This window comes from Candoia aspera, chromosome 2 (assembly GCF_035149785.1).
Source record: "Candoia aspera isolate rCanAsp1 chromosome 2, rCanAsp1.hap2, whole genome shotgun sequence".
Taxonomy (NCBI): domain Eukaryota; kingdom Metazoa; phylum Chordata; class Lepidosauria; order Squamata; family Boidae; genus Candoia; species Candoia aspera.
Window position 1 is genome coordinate 64,814,925 of NC_086154.1, and position 18,775 is coordinate 64,833,699.

At 41.8% G+C, this 18,775-nt stretch overlaps 1 protein-coding gene across 4 annotated transcripts in view; it reads right to left on the bottom strand.

Moving 5' to 3' along the window:
* Window positions 1-18,775, bottom strand: part of PDLIM7 (PDZ and LIM domain 7) — a 50,515-nt gene that overhangs the window by 17,368 nt on the left and 14,372 nt on the right. For 2 of the 4 annotated variants that reach the window (XM_063292078.1, XM_063292081.1), the window contains exons 3-4: window positions 5,928-6,079; window positions 2,635-2,665 (exon numbers count right to left, since the gene is read on the bottom strand). In XM_063292078.1, the coding sequence (XP_063148148.1) occupies window positions 2,635-2,665; window positions 5,928-6,079 (183 nt within the window). Of the gene's footprint in view, window positions 1-1,170; window positions 1,344-2,634; window positions 2,666-5,927; window positions 6,080-18,775 lie in introns of all 4 variants that reach the window. The other 2 variants (XM_063292080.1, XM_063292079.1) reach the window with 2 other exon arrangements.

Sequence of the window (18,775 nt, forward strand, 5' to 3'; positions counted from 1 at the left end):
AATATTCCTGAATCAATCCCCATCCATCCTGCATCCTTTCCACCAATTGTACCACTCTGACTATCTCTGCATTAACTGATCATCTTGTTTCTCCAGTCTTGTGATCTTCCTCTGGTCAAAATTTGCAAAGCTACCAAGGAAAAAAACCTAAATATTCCATAGAAGAGAAGGCAAAAAGTCAAATGGCAACAGCCCCAAATATGTTTTTTTTAAAAATCCCTACCTCTCCCATGTGGGGTGGAGACAGAGGTACCAATTTAAAGTTGGGAGAACAAGATGGCACAACATGTTAATCTTGTATTTTACGCAATTTCTTTGTAATGTATATTTTTTTTCATTTTAACATTTTTCTTAATCAACTGGAAATCCGAGTCTGAAAGTTAAGACCGCTGATTTTACAATGGTATTTTTGTTCTTCATTCAACAGAAAATATCTTGGCCTCTCAAGTCTGTTTCTCAGTGTCTTGTTTGAAATGGACAGCTCTAGGCTGAACAGAACTACACTTCAGACCTGTATTTATCAAAGCTTCTGTCTTTCAGGCTGGGAACCATTTACACTGCAACCAGGGAGTGTGTGAGGGTGGAGAATTTCAAAGACATCCAGAAATCACATCCACTCTACTTTAAGTTAGGATTTATAACACATAAGCAGGTAATACTGAATATATAGATGCAGCTAACTTGCCACAATATGCTACCATTACAATCAAACTGTCTAACATAAGAATTATTTTGGGTTGGTTGGTAAAAAGAATTATAGGTAGACGTTTCCCTGAGACACAGTATTATATCTCCAACTGCATCTATTGGGTTGTCCAGAACATGTAAGAGAAAGTCTTTAAAAACGGAGATGTCATCATTAAAATCACAAGGCACTGGGCTGTCAATATGACATTCTGGACTGAACATCATTAAATTGGGGAATGGTTTTATTCAGGCTTTGCAATATAATTTCCAGCCACAAGAGGTCACTGCAACACCAGAGGTTTACATTTTTCTATGGGGGGGGAGGGACGTTCTTACCCACCTGTTGCCCCTCAGTGGAAAGCCTCACGTGCAGAAGTTTACATGCAGGGTATAGGCAGAGGAGGGCCAGTGTGCAGAGCTTCACAATCACATCCCTACTCCACCCTCACCCCTTCCCGGATGGCCAGAAGCACAGCAACATACCCATTATGCTGTGTGGTGCAGACCGATGCAGAGGGAACATACCGCACAGGTTTTGTCACCAGCCCAGGTTGAGTGCTTGGAGCAGGGTTAACTCCAAAGGGCCGGGCTGTCTTGTTGAGGGCAGAACTGGGAGTGAAGTTGTATTTGGGGGGCTGAGAAGAAGGGAGTGCATCCTAAACAGAAGACAAAACAACAATGCCCAAGCTGGCATGGCAGGCAACATGCAAGAGCACCCAATTACCAGGCAGAGCCAGAGGCCACAGTGTCCCAGATGGAAGCCAGCCAACTCAGGAGTCTTCTTTGAGCACCAAGGCAATAAACACAAGCTCACACACCACAGCATAAGCCAGTGGTCCATCTCTATCTCTATCTGCCTACTCCTAAACTGGCATTGCCTTGTGCTGCAAGCCCCTTCAAGGGCAGAAAGGACCCCTCTACAGCTGCCCAGAGGGGGTGCAGGGAGGCAGTCAAGGCAAAAGATGCTCCTGCCTTGCCTTCTGCCATTCTGTCCAGAAACAGGCATCTACACGGGCACATGCAGTAGCTTTAAGGAGCACAACCAAACCATGCATCTCTCTTTCTCTACCCTCAGCAGATTTCCCTCTTCCACCAATGGACCTGAAAACACAAATGGGGATTTCCCAGGGCAGCCCGCCAAAGTCTTGGAAAGGCTGTTCCTCTTCGTTGTCTGGCCATTTGCCTCACCACTGTGTGAAGCAAAGACCCAATTCAGGATCAACGTGATCCTACTTGCAGCTCCAAGCCACCAAGCCAGGCAGCTTCAAGATTATATCCTGGTTTGCCTTTGAGAATTGTACACAGCTGCACTAGTGTGATACCTATTTCCAATTTCTGACTTCTGGAAGTACAATTTAAAAAGAAGCTAACAGTAAGCAATAAGCCAAAAATTCAGGAAGGCTGGGGAAAAAAGTACTGTATTCTACAGTTCCTTAAATTGCCATCCTGTATCAGGAGAACATCACGCTTAGACCCAGATTAAAACACCAGGTTAGTTCTAAGAAAAAGTATAAGGAGAGGAGAGTTTAGCAAAATCAGATGCAAAAAGGAAAAAATGTGTTTCTATTGATTGCTCAGAAGCGCCAATTAGAATTATTCAGAAACTCAGCATGAATGTCCACTTAGACTTAAGAAGGCTCACCGTAAGCCTTCAAAGCTGAAGAGACATATATCTACTATTCTTTTGGGTATTAAAATAATCTGAACAAAGACTGTCTAACTCTGTGGGCAAAATGTTTCACGCTCAGAACTTTCCAATTGCAAAATATTTTTCACGCCTCTACCCAAACTATGTTGGGACATTTATTATTCTGGGTTTTGAAATACATTATCATGTATTGCAGTTTTCTTTTTAACATCTAGGAGATGCTAGGATATCACCCCCAACCTTATTTCAGTTTCCCAAAGACAAGTGAGAGACCCAGAGAGAAACAGCTGCGCACGCACCTTCTGAGGTTTGCCTAGGAGATTCTGGACTCTGCAAGAGAAAAACGGTGTTAATGGAGGCACTGCCTGACAAGTTCAGTTCAGCTGTATACTTTACAGGCAGAGCTTTCGGCAAGTCACTACCTTTGCTGCAAGAGATCTACACTGCTACAACCATCTATAACCATGGAAAGCTAAAGCAAATTAGTATAAGCAGTCCAGCTCTGTCACACCATGAGGCATCTGGAAAGTGCCAGAGGGTGCTTGGGAGAGAACAGACATGAGAATTTAGACAGTTCAATGAGTGCATTCATTTTTTCTCCAGAGTGTCTGGAAATTCTTGCAGTGAAGAAATAATATTTCTCCTTTGCATTTTAACCCACTCTTTAAAAAAAAAAAAAAGCGACAGCAATGAAAAAGTAACTTTAAGACCAATCCTCGCATTTACAACCTTTGCAGGTCTGTAAAGCAAAGGAAAGCTGAAGTAAGATCATAAGCGCAGTTGTTGTTTAGTGACCACTTTGCTTAATGACCAAGTTGCCAGTCCCAATTGTGGTCACTAAACAAGGACTACCTGTATAGTTTAACTTGCTTTTGCAGACTGAAAGTAACAAGGGACATAAGATGAAAATAAAATACAGCAGATATATGTGCTTCCTTGTGCTCTTGGTATATGACAACAGAACCCTGACAAACAGGGTTTTTTAAAAGATATTTTATTATTAGAATAGTGAAATGCAAAGAAAAAAAGGTCTACATTGGATAGTAACAATTGAGTAGCACAAAAAGAAACAACTACTGAACTTGAATAAAACATAAATAAAAAGATTATGGGAGAACGTTCTAATAACATATTCTCCCCTTCCCTTCCAGGTATTTCCCCAGCCATGGACCACAGCCTAGACACACATGCTTTACATTAAACATTTAAGGTTATTGCTAGTATCTGTTTCAATTCTTTCATCTATTTTTTTCATCAGTTTCATAATTTCCTTCCTAAAAACCATATTGCAAATGTCTAAATTTGCCCTGCTGTGTAATATAAAGTATATACGGAAACCATTACTGCTTACATTTGGTCAGATTCCTATTCTGGATAAATATTGTCAATTTTGCCATTGCTGCACATTCTCCAATTATGGCCTCCCAATCTGATATTGTCGGCAAAGGTCCTCTTTTCTAGTGTTGTGCCAAATTTGTTCTTGCAGCTGTCAGCACATATCTTAGTAAATTGTAATATTTTTCATTTATGTTTTCTGGGATTGTACCCAATAAAAATATCTGTGGTTTCAGTTCAAATTTTAGTTTTAGGATTTTTGATGTATTGCTTTCCAGTACTTTTGAGTTTTTGGCATAACCACCACATATGATAAAATGTTCCTTCTTTGTTATGACATTTCCAACATTGATTGTTACATGATCTATCTATCTTGGTAATTTTTGATGGAGTTATATACCATCTGTAAAACATTTTATACCAATTTTCCCTTAAATTATAACAAAGTAAATTTTATTGATTTTTTTTTCCATAGCTCTTGCCATTTTTGTACCACGATTATCGATTTTTTGAGTTCATGTCATATCTTTCTGGAAAAAAAAACCTAGGAGGTGACTCTTCCCTTCTTCCAGATGACAAAACAATGGTTCTTATCAAACACACATATGTGTTATGGCACACATACTATAGTGTATATTTTATTAATTCTATATTGTTATCTAGGATTTTTATGCAGGAAAATCACAGCAACAAGCAAACATCACACCAATTGGTAACAGAATTAATGAAGCTGCTGTGGAATTAAGACAGCAGAAAAATTAAACCCTAAAAGTCACTCAACAAAAGATGCTCAACTGTTCCTCTGAGAGCAGAAAGCCTCTTGGGACAGTATTTCATAATTTTGGCATCAGCTTAAGAAGGCCGTCAGTGATAAGCCAGAGAACAGAGCTTCCAGCACCTATCATAAAACCTGCCAAGTTCATAGAAATAACTGCAGTTATGAAGATAAGCTGATTTTTTTTACCGTTAAGGGTTTTAAAGCTCATTACAAATAACACGCTCATCTTGCTAACTACATTCTGTACTAGTTGCAGCTTTCAAGCTATCCTTATAGAAAATCCAACAACGAGCACTGCATTCATCCAGAAATAATTTTATTTGCAGTATTTTGGCCGACCCACATTTATTTTGGCTGTAACGTTTTCACACTATCTGCTTCACAGGTGTGGAACTGAAATAGTAAACCATTAACAAGCAAGACTGTTTTGGCAGGCATTTTCCCCGACTCTTAACTTTCAGGAAATACCAGCCAGCACCATCTTGCTTGTTAATTGTTTATTATTTCAAATCCACACCTGTTTTCACCTAGGAATCCCCTTTGTGTAGTCTGAAATCAGCTTGAACACTTTGGCTGAAATCCACATGGAGTCATGCTATTGCAAGACCGTCAATCCCACGTCCTTTTCTGCAGGAGAAACTGCACATCTGGGATCTGGGCCACATTGGTAATGCAGGGAAGCCAAACTTTCCTACAGGCTCTGCAATAAGGGCTCAACAGTTCTGAACACTGAGCTGCCACTTTGTTTGGGTGATTATTGTTACTGTTACTAAAATTAAATTTGTATGTTCCTTTATCATTCAGACTCCCAGGGGCTTACAAGGTAAAATTCAACACATGAACTAATTCAAGCCACCAGCTAAATAAAAATCGTGATTAAACCTTTATTTCAGGAACAACTGAGTCCTAGTTTAAAAATCCAGATGCTCTGATTTAAAGCTTTCCACATCGCTTATTGTTTTGGTTTAAGCTCCCGTGTTTCTGAACAGGGACTAGGATGCTCAGGAAGCCTTGTGAAAGAAAAGCAGAAGATGAAGCTTACACTTCCCATCAGCTTAGCCTGCCTCAGGTGCTTTTACCTTCAGGATGTCAGTATGCAAGCAGGTAGCACTTTGTTATGCTAAATACAAAGATGAAAGCTGGCAAGTCAGTAGCTATCTTAGAGTGTTATGTCATCCAGACAGACTTCAGATTATGCCTGAATGAAAGAAACATCTGGTTCAAACCAAGGCATCGTTCCAATGTGTACAAACCAGGAGACAGAGTTCTAGTCCCGCCTTAGGCATGAAAGCCGGCTGGGTGACCTTGGGCCAGTCCCTCTCTCTCAGCCCAGCTCACCTCACAGGGTTGTTGTTATGAGGTAAATAGGAGGAGGAGGAAGTATGCTCACCGCCTTGAGTTATTTATAAAAATAATAAAGGCAGGATAGAAAACAAATAAATAAAAAAAATCTACAGCATCACCATGAGAGCCACCTACCTGCTTAAGCTGAGGGAGAGCTTGTCCCCACAGGCACGGATCTTGTTCTGGGCTTCAATGTGGGTCATTGTGCTGGTGTTCTCCCCATCAATGCTTAGCACCCAGTCCCCTACTCCAACCCCTGCTTGGGCTGCTTTGCCCCCAGGAGTGAGCTGCAAGGAAAGGAAAAGAGGAGTTAGTTATTCCCAAAATGAAGACATTAACAGAATACTGTATATCACAAAAATCCTTCCAGTGCTAATCCCTTACTCAGTGGAACTGGGCTGGGAGAAATGGAATCAGACACAACTCTTGTTCTTCTCTATGCCCTTATGCTTTTTGCTAAATAACATGTGTAGTAAAATTGTGCATGCACAAAGAGGTTTCTAAATAGGTAATGGTGCTTGGAAGCCGTGTGATGGAGCGGGCAAAAGGACTCACGCTGGGTAGCCTTTGCTAAGTCCTATTTCTCAGCTTCCCCAATCTCAGAGGGACATTTCAAAGTGGTTGTCTGAGCCCTCTCAGAAGAAAAGGAGTCAAAATATGCACTTACAAAACGGTATTATGTTCACTACACAACACGTATTTTCTTTACCACCAGAAGACAGCTTTCTACCTTCGGACACATCCTTTAAGTTTTGAGGAGCAGATGATTTTGTAATAAGCTAAACCCAAAATGCTTCTGCTATCAGCCCTGTCTTCCTGTTCATGAAACTCTAGAGCTACTCCTACAAGACCAAAGTATACAAGCAAGCTGGATTGATGCTATCTTTGCTGTCAGCAAGAAGAAAAAATCACTAACAGTAAAAAAATATCCTTTACAACTCAAATAGTCCAAGGATTTGCTAATAATCAAGTTGTCTCTCCTAAACTTAAATTTTACCGTACTGTCAATGCCAGGCCCAGCTATACAATACCTCCATCTCCATGTATCATACTAGATGCGCACATGCCAGCGAGAAGTAAGCATAGGTGGCCTAAAAGCACTCACTGTCACGTTTCCTTTATTATGGAGGAATGGTCTTGCCTAGCATTTTTTCTTTCATTGAAAAAAAATCCAATGAAAAACAAGCAAACAAGACATACAGCACGCATAGCTAGTCTCATCCTGTCCAGGGCACTGAAATAAAGACATTTTCAAATACAGAATCTGAAAAATCCTTTGATGTCTTTGAGTCTTCTGGCAGCTCAGAGAGCGATCTCCTTTTTCATCACCACCCTCCTACCCCAAATCCTAATTTGCAAAGGGTGCTAAGGTTGCCTTCCTGCCTACAGCTTCTTTACAGAGCATGTTGGTCTATCCTGCCTAATCATAATAAACATAGAATAAGTTTCCTTTTTCTTTCTTTGACATCTGAGCATGCTGCATGCTACATCTGGTTGGCTAAATGTGCAGATTCGTTTCCAAGGGTCCTAGCAAAAGATAACAAACATCTTACCGCTTCATTTCCCTCTCTTCTGTCTTCCTTTTTCCCCTTTTGCCCCTTACTTTGATTCTTAATAAACTATTTTTAACTAGATCCTAAGTTAAATTGTACAGTAGTGAGTGTGTGGCAAGCCTCTATCATGTTTCCGTGGCATGCCTAATGGGGACAGTGGAAAAGCAAACTGCACAATGAAGCAACAGTTCTAGCTACAGTACCTGCTGGCAGTCCCACAAAGAAAATGATTCAGATTTCTGGGCCTCAGGCCAGGATTGAAAGAGAAGGGGAGGTTTGCTGGCTGGGGAATTCTGGGAGTTGAAGTCCACACATCTTGAAGTTGCCAAGGTTGAGAAACACTGCAGTAATGTGTGCAACTGGCCTACCTTAAGAGGAAGTTGTAGTCATGGTTTCACCACATTAGTTTTTGTAGAATTTTTCAGGGCACATCGTATCAAGCTGATCTTTATAAAGACTAAAACTGCAATCAATATAAGCAGCAAAAGCAACATAGCCATGGATTAAGGATGAATCTGTACAAGATACGGGCTAAGAGATAAACAGTGTGAGCCAGGCTGCTACCACTGCAACACCTCTACAGAACTGGGGATTTTGGCAGGTGCCGAATTTTTAATCCCTGCCTGATAAACTGCCTTCAGTTACAGCCAGCAACTCAAACATCTTCTCTATCAGCCTTCGCACCAGTCAGCTTATCTGGAGCCATTGCAAAAAGTTGAGCAACAAATGCACACTGGTTGAGCAATAAAGCACATTCTTTGGAAGAACTCAAGGCCTGTGGGAGAGTTTAGACTTGCTGATGATTGCAGCAGACCAGGCAGAACCACCTCAGCACAGCTGTGCAGGTACCAGCTGCTGATCCTAAGTGCACTCCTTAGGCTTTTAAATTAGAGCATGTCACTTGTCAGCAAAGTGGCAGAGACGGTGCACCTGCTGTTATTTGTGACATTCAGCTTTAAAGCCAGGTAAGAGAGAAAGCCATTATAATCTAGCAAGACGTATCTCCATAAAGTATTTGGCTTCATATTCCCTTTGCTTCTATTTGCGTCACTCCCAAATTAAGCAGCTGTGTGCTCAAATACACGCACGGTCCTTTGAGGACAGCCCAGTTAAGACTACCTGAACAAGTTGACAGAACTCCTCGGCTTCTGAACATTAGAGTACAGCAGCCTTTCTCAACCTTTTGACCCTGGAGGAACCCTTGAAATGTTTTTCAGGCCTCGGGAAACCCCTGCACATTCAGGCTCAAATATAGGCCAGAAGTTACAAAATTATATTTGTTTCATGGGAAGCCCTGTATCTATGCATTAATAGTGTTCTTAAACTAAAAATAAAGAATGAAACTTACCTCTCTAATTGGAAGGTTCCTGAATTAGAAATAATTTTTTCAATAAATCATGATCTCCCAGGAAACCCCTAGTGACCTCTTGTGGAACCCTTGGGTGCCAAGGAACCCTAGCTGAAAAACCCTGGAGTACAGGGACACAATTTCCTCAAAGGGTACTGAACTGAAAAAATACTATTGGTGTAGTAAAGAATATCTGAAAACAGGAGGAGGAGGAGGAAGAAATAAAAACATTTCTGGACTGCCCTCAGCCCCCTTGTTTCTGCCCTCTGTCTACCCTAACTAGATGTATTTGGCATTATCTTCTCAGAAATGCAGACAAGGGTCATACTCAGAAAACAACCGTCCGTACACCTGAGCCACGCTACGTCTAAACAATTTAGAAATGTGGTTATCTCATGATGCTCTGAAGAGCAATTTTGCTAGCAGGATTGGCAGTCCAAACTCCCAACTGAGAAAATCAAGCTTCCACCCTCACTGCACGCTTGGAAGCCTCTGTGAACAGCTGGAAGCCCAAATGAAAGACATTCAAAACTAGAGCTGTGTTAGTTGATTGGTTATTTTCCCTCCCCAACAAAACTTCTTAAACGCCTGCCTGAAAAGCAGAAATAAAGCAAGTACACCTGTCTATTGTAATAAGTAAACGTTCATGTGACTACAGAACGTCTGTTCAAAAACTTGCTTAAGAACACTGGAAATCTGCAGGAAAAAATGGCAACCCTGTTCCAACAGCTGCAGTTTTCTAACACCAAGAGGTTATGATCATGTTGAGAGCCCCTAATGTATGCTACATCTGCACTGAACATGGGAAGACGGAATACCTTTCCCTCTGCCTTCTGGTTACAGGAACACAAGGACAGCCTCCTGAATCAGGCAAAAGGCACCCTTCTGACCACAGCAAATGTGGCAATTCCAGAAAGCACAATACAGTGGCTTTCTCCTACTCATGCTCCTTTCCAACTGATTTTGACAGGCCCCGCCTCTGATACTGTGGGTAGCTGATGAGTGTCTATGAGTGTCTGGCAGTCTGACATGACGTGGTCTAAGTGTTACATCCTGTGGAAATGAATCCCACCATTCAGTGCGGCATCTACAGCATGCCTGCACGAATAGGGCTGCGTGTTGGCAAGAGGGTGAAAGCACGTGCATTTGGTCTTCAGCATGGTTCTCATGCACTGCAGGATGGGATGTGTGAGTTTGCTTTGGGGTGGGGTTGGTTCATGTTAGTATGGGTTAAAAAAAAAGGAATAATAAATTAATTCAAGGAGATTGGGAGACAGGAAATGGGTTGCATGTTTGAGAAATGGCTGAAGCAAAAAATGGGGATTCAAAAGGAGTGGGTTTTGTGCTATGAAGCTCAGCATTCTACTTACATCTTCAACTCAGGTGTTTGGACAATCACTCGTCTTTTTATTTTATCCATCTTTTCTTTGGCGTACTGGGATGTCTGTGACTGGCCACACATTCCCATCACTGTCATTTTATGATGGCATAAATAAGACTTTCTTAAGTCTTAAAGTCTATCTTAAAATTCCAGATAAGCCACAGACTTCCAGAATGACCCTGTTTCATGACAAGTTTGATCTTTTTTCTGCACCTATTCTGGATCTCAATTAAGTTATTGCAAAAAGGATCAGGCATAATTATAGTTGCAGAAACAGCATTCCAAAGATAGTTTTAAAATAGGGCTACCAATAGTCTGTGGAGAAAGACTCAAGATGATGTGCAGATGTACAAGCATACAGTATGGTTCTGCAGTCTGACCATCATTTAACCCCAGATTGCAAGTCTGTACTGGACTGGGGTCTCTATGAATCTAGGGAGGCAAGCTCTACTAAGCAAAGCTCTTGCTGCAGTAAGTATTTTAGCTGTCATGTTGCAATCAGTCTTTTTAATGGGATAACCTACACAGTTTAAAAGAAAAAAAGCTGCACTGCCTTATTGAGAAAGAAAGGGGGTAAGGGGTGGGGAAGACAAACAGCATTTAATGACCTTGATGAAGGCTGCTGGTACGAATGAGAGCTAACCTGTATTTGAGGAACCCCCATTCTGCCTTACAGTAGGGCAAATGTGGATTGGATACTAAACTCGAGAACTGGTATGTCTAGGAACCTTCTGAAAAATATCAACTGAGAGTCAAATATTTACAGCCTTAAAACACAAAAGAGTTCGCAGATCAGATAAAATCTTTTACTTTACTTTACAGAGCAGAGAGACTGGTGAGGAAATGAACATTTTCCCTTTAGAAACAATCATAACCTGATATTTCCAAAATTTCAACCCAAGAAGGTAAAAGACTGCAATTTATTTAACTGGAGATCTTCTGAGGAGAATCAGATGCATCGACTGGCAGGATATTCTGAAATCTGAAGGAAACACTATAATTTCTAGCTTTCTTTTTATAGTTTAGTTACAGTTTGGATGACATTTCTTTGTATGCTCAGAGAGCATTTTATTTTTCAGACCACAGCATGGGGGCTGGGAATGTATTTTGATTTTCTGACATGTAATTAATCTTGTATTTGGTTGGTTTGTAAGCTCTTTAGATGTTGACTCTGGCCTGCAGGCTACTAATAGGTCTTCCTAGGAGTTTTGTTTTCTATTGTTTTAAAACAAACATACTCATTCATACCTCAAAAATACTTAACAGGTTACAAGGGGAAATTATCCAGGTTAATCTGGATAACCTAAATGGGATGTAGATCTAACTGCTTCCAACTTTATGTTGGCTGACATTCCCTTTAAAAAAATCTCTAAAATAGCTTCAGTTCCTCCAGCCATCTCCTCAAAGAACATTATTTACAATGGAATTTTTCTCAAGCTTGTATTTTCTACAGTAGTTCAGGGATATCAGATAGTCCTCAACTCTTATCCCAAGGATGTTGTTCACTTCCCCCACAAGGAAGCTCATCCAGACTATTGTGGGTATTATGTAAAACATATTGCAGGGACTCCTGAGCAATGCTGTTAATCTAGATTATAGCCAACCCTTGATCCTTTCAGACCCTCTGTTATTTGTGAGCAGCTCTCAGTCATGAAAACTGACTGCTTCTCTTTTATTGTACCAGCTTTCCTTTCAAATGCCTTCCAGATTGTCAGACATCAATAATTCCCAGGCATCATGGCCAAAAATCATCCTGGCTAGGAATTATGGAAATAAAGTTTAACATATGTGGAGGGAACAAGGTACGTAGGAGTAGTGCATACTAACTTTTTACAGTGCTGGAACTTACAGTCTCCCCGCCAACACCTCACACACACAGACACACATTTTAAAGGTATGAAAGGCACTTTGTCTGTTAATGGAACCAAAATGGAGGAAAACTATATAAAGGTTATTTTTGGATTGGTGCACACATTCATCAATTATCTGGACATATCCTGGAGACTACAACTACACATAGCTTGCCTATCTTCTTCAAACTGAGAAACTATGACCTGCAGTAAAACAGATTTATCAGAGCCACTTGTCCATTGCTTAACCCTAGCACAGCTTAAAGGAGAAATTTCAGATAGCTCAACCAGAGAAGGATCAGGGACCTTCATTCCTCTTTCCTTATTCTACCTCCAGTCTCCAGAACTGAGTACTAAAATGATTTCACATTAATTCTACTTATACTGATAATCTAACCACCATTTTAACAAATTCATTCAGAGTTGTGGAATAGGAATTGCCAATATGCACCCCACACTCAATCATACATTTTCTCGTAAACCATGAGGCATTAAATTAACATGGGGCCAGCAGACCTCCAGTTAGAAACAACTATTTTGTAGTCTCTCTCCTGCTTTCTCCCTCATAGGCCAGTTCAGATGTACAGTGAGTTGATCAGCTGCCTAAGTACTCCTTTGCGTCCTTCTTTCCTACCCCAATCCCATTCTACTAAGAAAATTCTCACTTACACATACACAGCCAGTGTTCATCCATCTTTGAAGAAGAACAGGAGACAATTTAGAGGAACCCACTGAACTGTTCTTCCTGCCTGATTCATCCTGAGGCCTTTTCCAGAAAGGAGGGAGGAATGGACTCCAGCACCTTCAGAGCATCACCAGACTTGCAGAGAGAACAGGGCAATGGAATGAATCAACACCTTTCTTGTAATGCAATCCATGCGGTCACACTCATGCTTCTCAGAGCAACCAAGCCACAAGAATTCCTAAAGCCCTTACATCTGCTCTGTAAAATGGAGGGGGCTGCAGTCAGCCCACCTCTCCACAGTGTTCACCTCTCCCAGCATCTAATTTATCTCCCCCTGTCAGCAAACAGAGACATTAGCTCATCAGCGGCAATGCAATACCCACCCTGGGGGCAGGGAACCATTAACTCTAAGTTCCTGCTACAAGGGCCCCAAGCAGCAGCCGAGGTAGAGGATAGCAGGACTGCTATTGCGCCATTTTGCCAGGTCTGAGACGTGACAGTCACCCATGCAATGTATAACAGTGATCAACAGGAAACTAAGCTAGAGATCATAGATACTGCCATCTGCACAGACCAGTTCCATTTGGAAACTCCTTGGGCCGGTTTATAGCCAGGAGAGTTTGTCTGGAAATCACTTGGTTTCCCAAAATAGGCCTGGAATCAGCATGGCCTAGTATGTGCTGAGTCCCGTAGACCGGCACTTACCCCCACCTCCCTGCTCCCATTAAAAATGGAAAGGAGTACATCAGCTGGCACAGAAAAGATGTTCATGCTCCTCCTTCCTCTATAGCCTTCCACTAGGGAGGAGGAGGTTGCTCCAGAAGTCTTTAAATGCTCAGCAGGAGTGGGAGGAACATCTAGAAGCAGAATGTGTGATGTGCACTTTCCCCCCCTCTATTAACACTAGTACTTAGAGTGTCCGCTGCTGGGTAGGTTGAAAAGAATGCAAAGGTTCACTCTCCTGAGGTTCAAAGGTTCAATACTCACTCCCTGCTACCATCCATTTTTACTACTCTTTCATCCTCAAGCCAGTAACAGTTCCTGCATTCAACTCAGGCTACAGCAGCAGAGGTTATAGGAAAAGATTGTGATAACGTGTATACAAATGGAGTCTACCACGAGTTTCCTGACAGGTTATTCCCCCATCTCCTTCATGCAAATGCCGGCTCTTTCTGGAAGAAGCTGGGTTTGCCTTGAACATCCTACCAAGTTCTCAATGACATCACCAGTATTTCCATGGATAGTTACTCTAAAGAGTCACGCAACCATGTTTCTCAGCAACTCTCCTAGATAGGGCTCAATAACTGCTGTAACTACTTTTTTTTAGTAAGAATTTTATTAAGTTTCAAGCAAAGATAAAAGCTACAGGAAAACAAAAAACTATAAAGAAAGAAAGAGAAAAAACTAAAAAAAGTGGAAACACAAGAGAAATTTTTTTCAAAGTTACAAAAAGAGGTGACCTCCGACTTTTAACAGCAAGGATATACACAAATTTCCATAATCAATCCCTTACTCTATATTGAACCAAAATCACATTATTTCTATAAATCATTCCATTGGCACATTGTAAAAATCACTAAATACAGTTACTCCCTCCCCTTATATTAAAAGAAAAAAAGAAAAATTTATATAAACCTAATCGACTCCCCCCCAAAGATAACATTTAATTATTTCCTTCCTACTATTCTATACATTTCTATCTACTATAATAAAGATCAAACTAAAAATATATATACATTGTCTGCCATTGTACTTAATACAACAATTTTAATAATCTTAATCATATTAAACCTAAAACCACCCAAATAATTTTTTTATTATACCTTAATAGTCTTAATCGAAATTGTTAAAGATAAATGAAATCAGCCAAACCCTAAAAGCAGTCCAGATAAATATTCTTAAACCCTTATCCCACTTCAAAATAAACCAGAGCATTTACATATCCCTACAATGGCACAGAGCTTTTTTCTTTAAAAAATCGAACAGCCCAACTGCCCCCCTCAGAAACTCCAACTTCTCTTCAGGAGACCTCCCATACATAATAACCCCTTCTTTTCCATGGTGTGGATCAATTTCATTTGTGGCTTGCAACTCACTCTCTCCCTTAAATTTCTCCAACTTGACTATCCAATCTTCATCCAGCATTTCAACAGAAATCCCGATCTCACTCTTAGAAGTAACATTTCTGTGTCAGGATGGAGACTGAGTCTGAGGAGGATCAGCCAATCACAGAAAAAGTGAGAGAAAGCCTTGAGCAGCAAGATCCAGAGCCACCGACTGAGGACAGACAGGAGGCAGATTCACCACCTATTGGTGTGTGAGAAAGGAGGCTGGAAAGGCGGGCTGAGCAGCAAGAGAAGGGATTGGCTCCTGCACAAAAAAGGCAGGAAAGACAAAGATATAAAGAGTGCCAGAAGCCAGAGCCAGTTGTTGGAGACAACCGTTCTCTTCTCCCTGCCTTGTTCTTGGAACGCGCCACCTCAGCTGACCTCCTTACCTTGTCTGCTGACTCCGAGCCTCCTGCCTCTGCTGCCTGCCCAGCTGCCGCACCACTGTTTGCCTCAGAGCCTTGCCTTGCTACCGAGCTCTGCCCTGCCTCAGAGACCTGTCTTGCTACCAGGTCCAGCCTTGCCTCAGAGCCCTGCCTTGCTATCGAGCTCAACCTTGCCTCTAAGTCTTGCCTTGCTACTCAGTGTTTCTAGCCTTCCAGTCCAGCCTGTTTTCGCTTTGCCTTGCTGCTGATTCCAGCCTTCCAGTTCAGCCCTGCTTGTCTTGCCCTGCTGCTGTGCTATTCCCAGCTTCCCAGTCCAGCCCTGCTTCACCTTGCCTGCCATCTTACTGACTTGGGAAATAGCCTATTCCTTATCCCTTTGAGTTAATGTGTTTAACAAACTGCAAATAAAGAACTTTATTGCACCTCTTCTGTGTCTAGTCTAGTTGGCCAGGACATTCTGTCACTGTTAAATTCCTCAATTTCATCCATGACATCCCCAGCCAGATGACACATTTTAGACCTCATATTTTCCACAATGTCCTGAATGTCGTGCATAAAAACTTGGTAGGAATAAAAAAAAACTGTTTAAAATCTTGGTGGAAGTCAGAGAAAATCTGTTTAAAATCCTCCATCTCTCACGCAGTAGATTATGGCGCCCCCTAGGAGCTTAACCAGCAAAAGTCGAAGATATGAAAAAATTCTGGAATGTGTTTATACAAGTGAAAGTGAGATATGCAGACAGTTCTCCAGGGAAAGTAGAAGCAGAAAACTGAAGGTTCAAAACAGCTATTCAATGTGTAGGAAAATGCTAATATCTTCAAATTTAGTACAAAAATAATAATAGGGAGACAATTATTTACTCTCAATCCTCCTTAATATTTGGAGGGAAAACAAAGTCCAAAAGTTAAAAAGAATGTTTTTTAAAAAAATTATTCCAAAAATAATAAGCACCAAGAGAGCCCGCTTCTCCTTGCTGTAGAAAGCCTCTCTTGGGGTACGCGTACTTAAAAGGAATATAAATTGGGTGACTTAGAAATGGGGTGGCCAGTCTTAGTGTCCCTTCAAGGCTACAGCATGGCTTGGAAATGGTGATGTCCCAGCCTCCCGGTGCTCTTACCAGTCAAATGCGAATGCTGTTTGCGATCTTCTGGCTGCAAGCAACCGTCCGGAGGACAGATGGGGTGATTCCAGGTGTTTTCCTTTTTCTGGAAGAACACTCCTGGGCTTCAGGAAAAACCTGTCTGAGCCTGAAAAAACTGCCACGTTGTCAGTTCTGCCTGCCGAGCCCGTGGGCACAGCTGTTCAGTCTGCCATGCCCCCACCAGAAGTCCAATAACTGCTGTAACTACTTGATATGAACACACAAATAAGAAACCATGTGTTTAGAAATGTCTCTATATCATAAGAATCAAGCATTTCCAATCACTGGGTTTCCTACCTCCCATTTTCTCCACCTCAGCAGAACTGTCCTCTTAAAAGTTTGGAGAGGCAGAAAAGCATGACAAAATATGGACTTTCAAAAATGGTGGTGACCCCTGCAGTTTTGGAATGAAGGTTTCCTAGTACTTGGGAAAGAATAAAATATTCCTCTAAGTCCAGTTCAAGATGAACGTAAAAGGACCAAGTGCCTGCTGGCAAATCTGTGTGGAAGCCCAGCAGTAAAGCCCCGCTTTCTTGACACAGATTCAAATGTCCCAGAACTTGTAAATATCACACTTAACACTGTGACATCGCAAGAGACATGCAAGCAATACCAAGGACAGAATGCTCTAGCCAGCCAGAAAAGTGAGAATGGATAATAGAACTGCAAAGGAGTTATGCCCTGGTATTGGCCAGAGTGGTCATTCTTCAGAGAATAAACTTTTTCTCCAGGGTAAACAGATGCCCTGTCAGTTCACATTTTCACAAAAGAAAAACTATTGCAAGAAATGCACACTACTATAGGCTCCTGTGATATAGGGGGTAATGACAGAAGTGGCTGAGCCAAACTTTTATATTCCAAGGGTTACTCCATACCAGCCTTTCCCAAAATGGCAGTCTCCAGATATGTTTAACTACAACTCCAGGAATTTTGATTAAAATGTAGAAATTTGGGAAGTTGGAAAGCCAACACAATCCACAGGATGCCACACCAGGAAAGAATGCTCTATAAAACCAGGAATTGGTGAAGTTAGAGGAAACAACTTCAGGAATATTAATATTCAGAAAACATGGAGATGTAGAGAGTAAGGAAGATGACCTTGATGGAGGTATGCAAGATCTGTTGGTAGGGCAACGAGGTGGGGCTTCTTTGTCTGGTCTACCTAATGGGGCTGATGAAAGAAGAGTAGGAGAAAGGTGAAACTTATGCGCTTTTGAGGAATGGAGCGATCAAGTCAGATTTTCTCAACCCTTCAGATGTGAGCAGTATTGGATGAGAGCAGTAACAGTCCCTACAGTACTAAGGTGCTCAAGCCACACCATGAGCAACCATTGTGGAACGTATCCATTGGCATTATGTGACTAATATGAATATAGTATATCCCTTTCCTGGGCCTTCTGAGGGAAGGGCTTCACAGTCATAAGATAAGGTTTAGACATTAAAACAACCAACCCGTTGTTCAGGAGGATCCATGATACTAATGGCTTCCTAGAGAGGAAGAGACAAACCAGCCCTGAATAACAGTAATTCATCACCCCCCCACTCCCACAGCATAGTACTGTACCGTATAATACACACAGAAAGAACCTTTAAAGGACAAGCAGTGCATACAGTTCCACCATCCCACGTGTTGAAGGGCAAGGAAAGAGCCCGGAACCCCAGAAAGATCACAAGACCTGAAGCTGGGCAACAAGCGCTTGTCAAAGAATGCACTAACCTTCCATTTTCTGGCAAAGTTGGATTCGCTCCCTCCTCCCCACTTCCTTCCTTCTTCACAGACCAAATAAGTCTACAAACTGCCCTGCTCTTTGGCTGTATACTTAATCAGGCTGGGCAGGAAGTTCAAAGCTCCAGTGCCTGCCCTGTGGACAGGCAGTCTATTCCCAGGCATAGAGGGTTGATGAGGCCCCATTATCTCCACTCCAGGGAAAGCAGGCAGGTCCCTGTTCCTTCTATAAGCCAGCACTTCCCTGTTTCCTGCCTGGGTTGAGGTTTCAGTCCTGAAGTCAGCTGCATCAAACAGCACCTGGCCTTCAGCTTCCTTCCTTCACTCTCCACCCTCTGGCTGTTCTTTTGCAACTTTCTGCATTTCATGCTTCTTCCCTGCCCTTCCCAAATGTGACGACCTTCACGTGGGGCTTTCCATACCTGCTTGCTGCAGCTAAGCTAAAAAGAAGAGTCAAACACCAAAACTGGCTCTCAGTGCAAATATCTAGCTCTCCTGCTGGACAGGTGTTGTGGAGCCAACTGCTATCATACTGTCACTAACTTCTAAGCAAGGAGGGTCAATGTGATATGCTGTTTTTTTAAAAATTGCACATGCTTAGTGAAACTCAGCTTTACTGCTCTTATTTGATGCTGCTTTCAGACACTGGTGTTTGCATTCTACAGATATGCCATAGGAACACACATCCACAAGCACTCCAGGAATACTAGTACTGGGGCATCTTCTAGTTCAACATATGGGTGTGCGTGTGCGTGGTGTGCTTGTTTACATGCATTCAGGCAAGTAGGCCAGCCTTCCGCAACTG